The sequence below is a fragment of the Ahaetulla prasina genome, chromosome 3, assembly GCF_028640845.1.
Source record: "Ahaetulla prasina isolate Xishuangbanna chromosome 3, ASM2864084v1, whole genome shotgun sequence".
Taxonomy (NCBI): Eukaryota; Metazoa; Chordata; class Lepidosauria; order Squamata; family Colubridae; genus Ahaetulla; species Ahaetulla prasina.
The window spans coordinates 75,223,345-75,237,670 of NC_080541.1; the positions used below are offsets into that span (position 1 = coordinate 75,223,345).

General features: G+C 38.8%; 1 protein-coding gene across 3 annotated transcripts in view; it reads right to left on the reverse strand.

The window, feature by feature from the left end:
* The window catches only part of CDKAL1 (CDK5 regulatory subunit associated protein 1 like 1), a 333,166-nt gene that overhangs the window by 210,513 nt on the left and 108,327 nt on the right, over positions 1-14,326 (reverse strand). For all 3 annotated transcript variants that reach the window (XM_058174902.1, XM_058174904.1, XM_058174903.1), the window contains exon 8: positions 13,725-13,845. In XM_058174902.1, the coding sequence (XP_058030885.1) occupies positions 13,725-13,845 (121 nt within the window). The remainder of the gene's footprint in view (positions 1-13,724; positions 13,846-14,326) is intronic.

A 14,326-nucleotide genomic window follows, 5' to 3' on the forward strand; every position in this document is an offset into this window, starting at 1 on the left:
TTGGATTTTACACGCAAAAGGTCCACTTTGACTTCAGGCCAGAACCAACTAACTTAATTTTAGGTGTATTTATTTTTGTAACTTGGCTCTCTTGAATGTTTTACTTGAATGTTTTACTATCATTCAGCCCAGGCATCAAGAAACTATATAATAATAATTATTAACGCTGCCAACATCTAATTACCTTCCTTTTGCTTAAAAAAGCTCCTAATCCATATTCCAATATTTTACCTCTTTATTTTGACAGCCTCTTTTGTAAACAGTTATAATTCCTACTGCCATCCTGGATCATCGAAAGTTTACGTGTGCTGTCTTGTTGCCAGAATGTCTGGTTGGAGGTACAAAGAGAGTTCAACGTAACCAACATGTAAGGATTAAACAAGCAAAGAGGACCCATCTTCTCAGTGTCCTCAAGCCTCTTCAACCCATAGTGAACATGGATTTCAAAAGATCTGGCTTAATTTATTTCTATTTAGAGAAACCAAGGGCTTGCTTTTCTCTATTAAAACTGGTTTTCCTTTCCTGTTTGACATGTTTGAGGAATAAAGTTAAATCAATGCAAATATCAGACAAGAGGGGATGGGTCCATTTATTCTCAAACTCTAGAAAGTAGCACAATGAATAAAACACAATCCAATTTGCGGAAGATTAAGTATATGCCAGCAAATGAGGGCAGTTTATCAAACGACGAAGGAAAACAGACTGGCAAGGGCTGCCCAAAGGAGATGACTAAGCAAATATGTTTTTGTTGTTTTTTTTGTAAACACACTCCCAGCTGTACTCTTGGTCTACCAGGAACTCTTATTCTTGAGCAAGAAGCTACCTTGCTCCAAGATAACTAAGCACTTTAAACATAGCACATAAACACGTATGACTCACACACTAACCCCAAAGCATAAGAATATTAGACATTCTGGAACACAGAAAAGACATCAAGTCTGGCTCCAGTCTACAGTGTAAAAAGTTTCTGGGACTGCCAAATATGTGCAATTTGTTAAAAAAAGTGGATAAAAGTAATGTGCTACACGCTTGGCCTTTGCAGGAACAGTTCTACCTCCCCCAGTATCTTCACAATGACTTTAAAAAATAATTTTTCAGGTCACCCCTACACATAAATATATGTTAGTATTTCCTTAAGTCTAGGGAAACTGTACACTGGGCATGTGTACATCTGCCTCAACATATAAGAACTCTATAAATCATGCTTATCCTTAAAGGAGTAAAATCACGTCAACATATAATAATAATAATAATAATAATAATAATAATAATAATAATAATAATAATAATAATAATAATTTATATATATATAGCTTTTACCCTTAAAGGAAAACAACAGACTGCAAGCTGAAATGAATCATCATCACAGGAATATAGAGAAGAACAGTTAGATTAACTTTCTTGTCACTTTGAATGTACACTAATCGGCATACATTAAAATGAAATTACGCTGGGGACTTCCGCTGGCAACGCAGGCTTCGTGGACGTTCCTTTGGGATCGTCTGCCCTGGGTTTCGTTAAACCGTCCCTGACAGCGTAAATGGGCTGTCAAACGGTTTGGAATTCTCTCCCCCGGGAGAAGGGGGAGGGAAGAGTGGTCAGGTCTGGGTAGAGCTCCCCGGGATCCTCTGGAATTTAACCAGGGGATCGAAGGGTGAGAGCTCCCCTTTAGCCTGACGAAGCTCTGTGCCCAGGGTGCTTCTGTTTATACAGAACGAGAAGCCGCGACCATCTCTGTGCCAAGATTTATTTTTAAAGAGAACTTAACACAGACGGAACAAAGCAGGAGGACTAGCAAGAATTTGCAAGTAATAAATCTTAACTTCGGCTCTTAAATAGCCTTCCTTTGAACTAACTTTCAACCTGAGTGGATTTAAAATGGCGTTTGCAATATACAAAGGATAGTAAAACTACAAAAGGATAAAGGAAGAGATTTTAAGACTGTGATTTCAGAGAAATTTAAAAAGATTTTTTACTAATTTTAATTTTAAGAAATAAAGTTTAAAAGAAGATGGCAATTAAGCAATTAAAAACAACTGCTTTTAAAAGTGTTGGAGTGTGCTGGCATTTGCTTGTAAGAAGATTTTAGCAATGGCATTTTGTGTATTGGAAGTGAAAGTTAAGGAAATGCTTATTATAACTGCTGGCGTGGAACCTATAAGAAGAACATAACAAGCTACTTTTTAAATGGAATGAATAAGAATTGTTAATGATTTTTTTTTTCTTTTTACCTTTTTCTTTATCACAATGTTTAAGAAGAAAAGTTTATTGAATTTTCCCCCCCTCTTTTTGGTAGATTTTACAGTTTAAAAATGGCTCTTAAGCAAACAGAACTAACTACTAAATCTTCTTCAGTTCAAATATGGGGAAAAAAATTTTTTATAGGAACTTTTGGAAGCTTATCTTTTCTTAATAAGTTTTTAAACAAGAGATTTTTACACCAATATATTAAAGATTGGAAATTCTTTATTGTTAGATGTTAAGCTGATTGGTGAGCAGATGGTGGAAAATGTGTAAGATAGAAGACAAGGGGAAGGAGAATGCTTAAGATGTGATTTTGATGGTATTTTTTTTAAATATATATATATAGGGTTTAATTTTTACAACTGACTTATTTTGGGTATAAGGTGTTACTATTTGATATATGTGAGGTATAAAGGAATGGGAAGATGGAATATTGTTTAACTTTTGGAGGACAGATAGAAAAATTTATGGATGTAATGTTGGTATTTGGTTAAATAGAATTTAATTGTTATAATTGATATATTTTGGATATAAGTTATAAGTATAATTTTAATAATGTTATTTGACAGATGTAAGGTAAATTGAAGAAATATTAATATTAGCAATGTTATTTGATTTATGTAAGTGATATTAAAGATATGAGAAGATAGAATATTGTTTATTTTTGGAGATTGGATAAAAATTTAAGAATTTAAGCTGGAAATATGAATTATATTTGGGAGACTGTTTAAGGAAGAAAGGTATATTATAAAAGAATTTCTGATGAATACTGGAAGATGGAATATCGTCTTGGTCTTGATCGATGAAGATTGGATATTAAAACTATAAGATTCTGAAGATTCCAGGAGAGGAATGGATTGATATATATTTGGTGTTAATTGATGAAGATTGGATATTAAAACTATGTATTTTATTGATGAACTGGAAATACTAATTTAATTGGAAGATTCTGAAGATTTTAGGAGTGGAATGGACTGATATATAATGGACTGGAAGAAGAATGTACTTTTTTGTTTCTGGAAGGGGAGTTAAGGTCTTAGAGAGAGGAGTGACTATGGATTATGACTTATGTTGTATTTTAATTTATGATTGTTAATTTTATACCCTGTACTTTGTTCTGGGAACTCTCAGGGGGTGGGAGGGGGAGGGAGGGGAAGGGGGGGGAGGGGGGGAGATGAAGGATCAATGTAAAGGAATGATTGAAGATATGTAATTAAGAAATAGAAATAAATTGAAATGAAATCGGAGCTGCTCAGCTGCCATTTCAGAAGGGAATGGAAAGGGAGAGGAGAGAGTGAAGGAAGAAAGTAGGTAGGAAAGAGAGAGGTAGAAGAGGGGGAAAGGAGAGTAAGAAGAAAGGGTGAAGAGAAAGGGTTAGAAAGGGTGGAAGAGAAGAGTGGGGAAGGAGGAGAGGAAGTAGAAAAGCGAAGGAGAGGAAGGATGAAGAAAGTAGAAGAAAATAGAGAAGGGAGGAGGAAAGGTTTGTTAAGGAAGGAAGTGGTAGCTGGGCAGGTCCGAATAAGTAACAAATGAAAGTTAACGACTAATGTTGAATAAGAGACTGTATATTGAATAGGTTGTTGGAAAATGGAAATAAAACTTTTTTATTAAAAAAAGAAAGAAATTACGCTGCATGCAGCTCTTAAAGAGTCACCACCTCCAATATACAGTACACAAACAAGAATAAATAAATACATACATGCATACATACATACATACAAAATTATGCATATACCACTTATATTATATGACACAGAGAAACAACATAGTCCAGTTCGGATGTATATATGTACATGGCGAGAAAAACGAATCTTGCGAGTTTACAAGATGAATGGCATAGGGCAGGGGTCTCCAACCTTGGCAACTTTAAGACTTGAGGACTTCAGCTCCCAGAATTCCTCAGCCAGCTTTGCTGGCTAAGGGATTCTGGGAGTTGAAAACCACAAGTCTTAAAGTTGCCAAGGTTGGAGACCCCTGGCATAGGGAACAAATCTGTTTTAGAATCTTGTAGTCTTGCTCAGCAACTCAAAAGCAAGGAAATGGACTCCAGAATATTATTTATTCTTTTCACTTTTTAGAAACTCACAACTTAGGCATCAAATTCAGGAGCCTATGTGAGCAGTATCATTAAGAAATAAGACTAATACCACAAGTAAGAGAATGATTACAATCACACAGACGTGCAAGATTTCAAGGCACTTTCTTGAGAGAGAACCATACTACGCTAATGGCCTCTCCTCCAAACTTTGGCTGAGTTCAGCATCCTCTGTGTATAAACAGCTGGAGTAAAAGGAAATGAAATCCTGAAAATACGTTATTGCCTTTCCTTGTGACTAGCCTAACTCTTGCTTATGTTCTATGCACGTTTTTCTGAAGTCTGATGATTCGTACGGCATGAGCTGTGGCGATACAAATAAGGAATGTCATTATATATCTAGATTCCTGAGTAGATATATGATCTCCAATAGTAGTGAGTAGAGTGCAGTCTCCAAACACACACACACACACATACAAACTTCCCTTTCTCCACATATTTAATGGAAGTTTCCTCCCTCTCCCATGTGTCTGAATATTTAACTGCATATGCTTTATGCCCAAGAAATTCTTAAGTCAAATCAGATGGCTGAAATTCAGTGGATCAAACAGATGAGAAAAAGGAGGCACGGACAACTCCCTGCAACTCATTTTTAAAAAAATTATTGTTGTTATGTCTTACCTATGTTGGCACACATACATAAAAAGCTATTTGCCCTGACTAAAATGCAGCTTGAATTGATATCAGCTAACTTTGACACCAAATTATACCAAATTTTGGGCACATGCAAAGTTACAACACAAAATTGAGATATGGTCTATTTTTTTAAAAAAAATAGTTTTATTAAATAAGGTTTTTTTACAAAGTAAAAAGAAAAGTTATAACAGGGAACAAAAGAGACAAGAAAAAAAGGAAGAAGCAAAAGGGATATAAAAGAATAGTTTCCAATCTTTATAACATTAGCAATGCATTCATATTCTGTCCTGTCTAAGGTTACATCAAGCCTTCAATCTTTTCCTATTCTACCATTTCTAATAATGAAATTAATAAATCAGATATTTATTTATTTTCCATTGTCAACAAAAAGTCCGCAAAGGGTTTCCAGTCACTAACAAATATAGCTACAGTAAACATTTGCTATCTCTATAAACTCTGTTATCTTTGCTAACCATTCCTCCATTGTGAGTATTTCAAACACTTTCTATCTTTGTGCATATAATAATCTTGCTGCAGTTGCCATGTACAAAACAATCATCCTTAAGTATTCTCTAGTTAAAAATGGAGATATTTTCTTAAAATAGCCAGTGTCATCCATTTAGATTAGAATAATTTTAAGGCAGGTCATGAGTTGTAAATAGAGTTTTTGCATGAATGAAGGCAAATATAAGAGTTTTTCCACTTTGCAATTGCTATTTATCTTTGATACCATGAATATTGATGCCCGTTACTGACACTACTGCGTGGTTCAAAGGATCACACTTCTAAGGGTTATAGATAGATAGGAACACTCACTTCTCTATTTGAGATTTGTATGGATGAATAAAGAAGGGAACTGCGGTAAATAATTTTACAGCACGGATGAGTCATAGTTAGGGTAGATCCCTTAAGGCCAATGTGACTAAACCAGCCTAATTTATAAGATTTAAATTTAAATGACGTACTCTAAACATGATTAACTCTCATTAAATATTATAAAGTTCAGGTTTTGCATGTTTTAATCAAAACTTACATTCAAAGTTTGTGTTGGGGTGAAATAAATGTATGTTAATTATTAAAATGCTACTGTAATACATATTTATCATCCAGGATGAACACTTGATTGATTGCTTAAGAACTTCAGAATCTTAACCAGCCATGCATCCTTTCATCTAAAATGTGGGCTCCTCTTTCCAAGCAATCTGAAATACCGATTTAGTTTTGGTGCTGCTATTTACTTAGAATCTTTCGGCAATTTAAGCAGTGGTGCCCCAGGGGTGGTTTTTGCAAACTCCAAAACTGCACTGCAATGGAAGCTGTCAAATTATTTTTAGTGTCTGGAGGAAAAGCAAGGTTGATTCTATTCCAGGCTTTTGAGGAAAAAAAAACAAGTTCTCAAAGTGGAGCTATATTTTTCTCAAGGGGAGATTAAAGGCACCCATTTTGCTGAATTTAGGGTCCAACTTCTGCAGTACTGGAAAGCCTGTGGACCCTGTGACAGAGTGAATTGCCCTGATGGGGATGGGACTGCAATTTGCTCTCAATTTGGGTAGGGTTTTTTTGGGGGTGGGGGGGGTGGGGGAGCTGTTTTCCATGTCATTTAGACAGTGAGAAGGTTTTCAGACGTCTGAACAGGCAGGTCTACTTTTTAGTGAAGTTTTATATAAAACAGATTTGTTAAGCCAGGGGTCTCAAAACCGGGCAACTTTAAGACTTTGGACTTCAATTCCCAGAATTTCTCAGTGAACTGTGTTGGCTGAGGAATTCTCGGAATTGAAATCCACAAATCTTAAAGCTGCCAAGTTTGGAGACCCATGTGTTAGGCAGTTGAGGTGGTTGTGGAAGTGCTGTCCCGGTGCCTGGAAGCCGTACGGGTCTGGATGGGGAGAAACAGGCTCAAGCTCAATCCCTCCAAGACGGAGTGGCTGTGGATGCCGGCACCCCGGTACAGTCAGCTGCAACTGCAGCTGACTGTTGGGGGCGACTCATTGGCCCCAATGGAAAGGGTGCGCAACTTGGGTGTTCTCCTGGATGGACGGCTGTCATTTGAAGACCATTTGGCGGCCGTCTCCAGGAGAGCTTTTTACCGCCAGTTGCGCCCCTTCCTTGACCGGGATGCCTTATGCACAGTCACTCACGCTCTTGTCACTTCTCGTTTGGATTATTGCAATGCTCTCTACATGGGGCTTCCCCTGAAGTGCACCCGGAGGCTTCAGTTAGTTCAGAATGCAGCTGCGCGGGTGATTGAGGGAGCCCCACGCTGCTCCCACGTAACACCGCTCCTGCGCAGTCTGCACTGGCTTCCTGTGGTCTTTTGGGTGCGCTTTAAGGTTTTGGTTACCACCTTTAAAGCGCTCCATGGCTTAGGGCCCGGGTACTTACGGAACCGCCTGCTATTACCTTATGCCTCCCACCGACCTGTACGCTCACACAGAGAGGGTCTTCTCAGGGTGCCGTCCGCCAAGCAATGTCCGCTGGCGGCCCCCAGGGGAAGGGCCTTCTCTGTAGGAGCTCCTACCCTTTGGAATGAACTTCCCCCTGGTTTGCGGCAATTACCCGACCTTCGGACCTTTCGCTATGAGCTGAAAACGCATTTGTTTATTCAAGCGGGACTGGCTTAAATTTTTAATTCTAAACTATTAATTCTAAATAATTTTAATCGGGATTATTATTTATAAATTTTAAGGGTTTTTAAATTTGATTGTCTTAATTTCGGCCATTATGGATTATGTTTGTTTTAAGTTCTTGTTTTAATTGTACATTGTGTTGTTTTTATACTTTGGCTGTACACCGCCCTGAGTCCTTCGGGAGAAGGGCGGTATAAAAATCTAAATAAATAAATAAATAAATAAATAAATAAATAAATAAATAAATAAATATTGTGTTTGTGCTACATAAACTGGAAATGTTGCGTATAAATCAAGGACAAGGACAGAAGCTGATGGAGGAGAGCAGGCACAGGGCTGAAGGAAGGATCACTGCAGGAAGGACAAATGGCCAGCTAAAGGCCCAGAAGCATCAGAATGGGAGATTTGTGGAGCATGGTATGGAGCATTAGAAAGGACAGTCAGCAAGAAAAAAGGTAACTCACGGGCTGCCTTTCTATGGGGCTCAAGGAAGACTTATTTTTTCCTCTTGCCCTCTTCCTCTCTGTCAGAGGGCACACAGTGTGACTATTTTGAGAAAACTCAGGAGTAAAATACAGTAAATACAGTTTGTCTTTCAAATAGTGGTTTATCTACAAGGAATATATACATACACATACTAGGCAAAGTCAGGCAATCAATCATCAACTACAGCACGGAAGCACACACGGAGAGAGACACGCCCTCATAGGGCCTCACTTATATTACAGCCTCTTAAAGCGTATTAGCCCAAAAACCTTGCTAACTCATTCCCTGCCTTATATCATTGCACCAGCTGGTCAGCTCTTCAAATATTTTCCTGACACTCTCTAAGTCACACAAGACTTAAGAGAAAGTGGAAGTACAGCAAAGCCACTTAAAGGAGTTAATAAGAGCATTAAGAGATGGAACAAGTAAAAAGTATCTACTACTATTTATGGCTCTATTTCCATGAAAGTGTTGGTTTCTAAATTACGTTGATTGGTTTTATACCTAAGTCAAGTCATATTGTATTATGTAGCCGAACGCTCAAGTTCATGTGTACTAGTTGTTTGAAAAAAATAGTCTAATCATCCTGTGTTTCCTCAAAAATAAGACTGGGTTTTATATTAATTTTTGCTCCAAAAGACGCATTAGGGCTTATTTTCCGGTTAGGTAGGGTTTATATTATGAATCATGGTGGTGCAATGGTTAGAACGCAGTACTGCAGGCTACTTTTATTAACTGCTGGCTGTAGTTCAGCAGTTTGATTTTCACCGGCTCAAGGTTGACTCAGCCTTCCATTCTTCTGAGGTCCGTAAAATGAGGACCCAGATTGTTGGGGGCAATATGCTGACTCTGTAAATTGCTTAAAGAGGGTTGTAAAGCACTGTGAAGCAGTAGGTAAGTGCTATTGCTATCCTGAAAAATCATGCTAGGGCTTATTTTCAGATTGGGTTTTATTTGCAGGGAAACACAGTAGTTAAGGGAAAACCTAAACTGCCAATGCACCAATTCCAGAAATGAAGACGGAGTGGCTGTGGATGCCAGCATCCCGGTACAGTCAGCTGCAGCCGCTGCTGACTGTTGGGGGCGAGTCACTGGCCCCAATGGAGAGGGTGCGCAACTTAGGCGTCCTCCTGGATGGACGGTTGTCCTTTGAAGAACATCTGACGACCGTCTCCAGGAGAGCTTTCTATCAGGTACACCTGATCCACCAGTTGTGCCCCTTTCTAGACCGGGATTCCTTATGCACAGTCACCCATGCCCTCGTCACTTCTCGCCTGGACTACTGTAATGCTCTCTACATGGGGCTCCCCTTGCGGAGCATCCGGAGGCTCCAGTTGGTTCAGAATGCGGCTGCGCGGGTGATAGAGGGAGCCACTCGTGGCTCCCATATAACACCTCTCCTGCGCAGGCTGCACTGGCTGCCTGTGGTCTTCCGGGTCCACTTCAAGGTGTTGGTCACCACCTTTAAAGCGCTCCATGGCTTAGGACCGGGCTATTTACGGGACCGCCTGCTGCTACCGTTTGCCTCCCATTGACCTGTGCGCTCTGATAGGGAGGGCCTCCTCAGGGTGCTGTCGGCCAAACAATGTCAGCTGGCGGCCCCCAGGGGGAGAGCCTTCTCTGTGGGGGCCCCTACCCTCTGGAATAAGCTTCCCTCAGGACTTCGACAGCTTCCTGACCTCCGGACCTTTCGCCACGAGCTGAAGACATATTTATTCTCTCGTGTAGGACTGGCATAAAATAGATATTTATTACTAATTTTAATGGGGTTTTTAGGGTTTTATTTTATATTTTAATTAATTGGGCCAAATTGAATAGGTTTTTAAAAATTATTTTTAATTGTATATTGTATTTATTTACCGTTGCTTTAGTTGGCTGTAAACCGCCCTGAGTCCTTCGGGAGAAGGGCGGTATAGAAATTAAATTATTATAATTATAATTATAATAATAATAATTATTATTATTATTAAGAGCAAAATTTCCTTCTCTCAGTCATCCACACCCCTTTGATAAGCACTGAGACCCACTTCTCCCCCCAGATGCAATGCAAGAATGGCTTCATTTTTCATTTGGGGATGGGGCTTTGACACATATTGAAAGGAGTCCTATAGTCCATGGAACATGACTGGTGCTCTATTGAATAGGCAATGAAATTTGTAGATATAACTATGGGGAAGGAAAAAAGGACAATTCAGGCTTGCTGAAGTAATTAATACAAAAAAGAAAAGAAGGGTTGAAATCCAGCAGGTTCTGGAGAACTGGTAGCAGAAATTTTGTATATTTCAGAGAACCGGCAAATATCACCTCTGGCTGGTCTCAGTGGGGTGGGAATGGAGATTTTGCGATATCCTTCCCCTATAGTGCGGTGGGAATGGAGATTTTGCAATATCCTTCCCCTGCCAGGCCCACCAAGCCACGCCCACAGAACCAGTAGGGAAAAATTTTGGATTTCACACCTGGGACAAAAGTATTATTTATTGTTAATAATGAAAGAGACACTTTTATTTTCACGAGAGTAAATTCCATGGCATCTCATGGACTAGGCACTTGAAGTCTACTCAGCTCAGAAGTATTGTCAGAACCAATTGCTACCTAATTTAGACAATAGTCCCGACTGATTTAACTCTTTTATTTACCTTTATTGAGAACTCTGTAATAGGCTATGATTCACCAACCAATACAAGGAGGCTCCCAAATCTTGTTAAGCTGCAACCCAACAAACCACATTATAGTTTAATATGTTGGGAGAATCTAACCACACAGTTTAACATTCGTTTTACCAAAGTATCCATAAGAAAGTCTGGCACATAAAAAGGCAACAGCCGAAAAAGTATTTTATTAAAAATTATTCTTAACAGTCTTCCCCAGCTTGGTGCCCTCTAGATGCCTTCATCTACATATCTAAAAATGCATCGGGGAGGGACTAGTTTATAAAGAAAGATTTTGAACACTGGAGTGGAGCAGGAGAAAACCACAGAAATAATCAGCTTTTGTTTAAACTAAACAGTCAGCATTTGCTTCAGTCCTTGAAAGTTCTGTTTTATGCTAACAAAGAGAGTTTTCTACTAGAAAAATAAAGGTCAATTCTAGTGCAGCTCTTTACGTCACTAGACAAATTTTATCCATGAGTTTCATTCCAAGTATGAAATTCGTTTGTCATACATGCAAGATTTAAGAAAACATAGATTTTCTTAAATAGATAAATCATTTTCAGTATGAGCGAGTGTAAAATGAAGTCCATGTTATTGTGGGTGCAATCCTTCGCATATTTATCTACGAGAGAGTTCCACCATAAACAATAGGCACGGTGTCTAAGTAAATCTGCAAAATAACAGTGTGTAAAATAATTTAACAACTTTTTCTTAGGTACGAACGAAAGTATTAGTTTTTGTTAATATGCAAATGTTAAGAACACAAACACTCTTAAGAAACATTCTATTTGAGCAAATTCTAATTAACATGGGTGCAGCACAAGGCAGCCTGTTGTATAGCATTCAGTTTGTTCTTCAAACAGGTCAAGGTAAAGAGAGAAGAGAGAAAAGAATGCACTGAGGAGCGGCTATTAATAAGCTCAACCATCCTGTACACTTCTGTACTACTGTGTTGCAATCTGGTTTGCAAGAACAGGATTAAGAAAGAAGTCTAATCATGTAATTACCACGATCCCATAAAATGTCTGCACTTAGAATGGCAAATAATTAAGCTATGTTTTGGACAAGTTCCTTGTACAGCACTGCTGGATCGTTTGGCAATTACAGAAGAATGCTTTGAAGTCTTAGGCAGAGAGGACAGCCCATCAAAATTGAAATATCCCCAAGTTATTATCAATACCATCTTGTCATGACTCTTCACACTCCGTGACAACAAGCAATGCAGTAATGAACTTGCACGGATATGAACTTGTAACATGAGCCCAATGCCACAGGTTAAGAGTAAACTCAAGCAGAAATATTCATGGTCTGCTGCTGGAGATCAGGAAATTGAACTATGACATTTATTCGTGCAAAGCACCAATGCCAAAGAGAAATTAACAGACACTTAATTCTAATCCTTGTACTAAAGCACCTGTTTCATTATCTGTAAATTCTTTTCAGTTACCAGTTGTAACTGAGTAAGTGCAGATCCAGTGAGACCACATAATTTGCTTTCTAGAAAATGAGACCAGGACCCCACTGAGTTCTCTTTGGGTAAAACAAGGGGGCAACTGGTACATTCTCCTTCACTTCTGGCAAAATAAGAACAAATCAAATCACCAGAGCATGGGGATAATTATTAGATTTTAATCCCACCTTTATTACTTTTTAAATAACTCAAGGTGACAAACATATACAGTATAATATTTCTTCCTTCTGTTTTCCTGACAGCAACCCTGTGATGTGGGTTGGGCTGAGAGGGGAGTGATTGGCCCAGAGATACCCAGCTGGCAAGAATCACTCTAGAATATTCCACTCAGTTACAAGTCAAGGTTGTTCAAGAAATCTTGTACAGGTGTTCTAAATTCACATATTGTGTACTTTTTTTTCAGCATCCAAAGGGACAACAATTTTCTTGCTTCAGTATCTGCTAAGCTAAAGCTGAAGTCAGATCAACTGTAACATCCAGAAATTCCCTGAAGATGGGCTCCAGCAGGAGTCCGAAAGCTCGGAAGACAAAACCTCTGGTCCCAATGACCGACCCCTGTAACATTATCCCAGGACAAGTATATTCGCCTTAATTCGTAATGATAATACTGTTACTGCTGGCTTAGGTTGGATGCGGCTGTCAGGGAGGTAGAGCTGAAGGAAAGCAGCAGGAAGGATGCAGAAAGGAGAATCAAATCTACAACTGACTACACAATCATTGCTTCTGCTGAAACTAGTAAATATTTAACTTGTTGCCTATTCTGGAGGTTGGGAGATTGTAAATTCCAAATCTGTCAATAAAATCTGCTGATGTTGAGTTTCACCATGCCTTTAAAACTGAGGCAAATCCATTGGAATACAGGCAAACTCTGAAGTTTATGAATGAAGCTTATTTGTTCCAAGCTCAAAAAACATCTATGGATCTGAATATATTATGTTTTGTTTCTGTTTTCAAATGTGCCCATCTGCTGTAAATGTTTGAGGCATATGCAGAACAAGACATGGCTTAAAATATTTGGTGTTCTCCTAAAGTTGCTATACCTTGACTCCCAGTATTTCATTTCCAAGGTGACCTGATCATTCCCCACGGTGTAAAATTTTTACTCTTATGTAGGTCACCTTTCCTAGACTACTTGTGATTACTGAAGCCAAAACATATCTCAGAATGGTTCCTCTAATCTCAAAATGGTAATGGGGTCTGGATTTTAAAAGCTAGGAAAGAAACATTTGTTTGCACACTAAAAAGATTTAGTGCAGCATTGCATATATTTTCAAGGAAACAAACCCAAAAGAACAAAAAAAATACACAAATATCTTCAACGTTCAAGACTCTAAAATCTAAGCAAGTAATCAGCACTTTAAAGTATTACAATGTTGCCACTGGCATTTTCAACGTTTTATTGTAAACTGTGCCTGATGGTATCATTTGGGCAGCACTGCATTAAGAACGAACAAAAATCAAATTGAATTTCTAGGCAGTATTGAATATTTTATGTCAGTTTGAATGATGCTTACCCTGTATTGATGGAAATGATTTCTATCAGGGGGTTCTTTCTAATCTTTGGCAAATCCAGCCGCGCTCCCCCCAGCCGTTTCCCATTATCCTTTTTCTGTCCCAGCAATCTCACAGAATGACCTTCAAATAAAGGAAAAGGCCGTTATTATACAAACAATTCACCGGTTTTAGAAAAGCCTACTGAATTTGTTAATAAAAGAACATTTTTTTAAAAAAAAACTTACAACCCCCTAATACTTACTAGGTAAAAAGTCGATAAATGAAACGGTCACTAAATGATGATTACCTGTACTTTTAAAAAATATATTAGGGCAGGGGTGTCAAACTCAATTTCATTGAGGGCCACATCAGGGTTGTATTTGAGAGGCCGGGATTGGTGTGGCCAGGGTGGTAGTGGTGGTATGTCACTTGTGTTGGGGCACCTGTGATGGCCCAAGTGCTCTGCCAGCAAAAACGGGCTCCCGAGCTCCATTTTCAGCTGCCATGGCCTCCTGCAACCCTCTGCCACTGAAAATGTAGCTCGGGGCAAGTTCTGTTTTCACTGGCAGAGGGTTGCAGCAGGCCGTGACAACCGAAAACGAAGCTCAGGAGCCCATTTTCG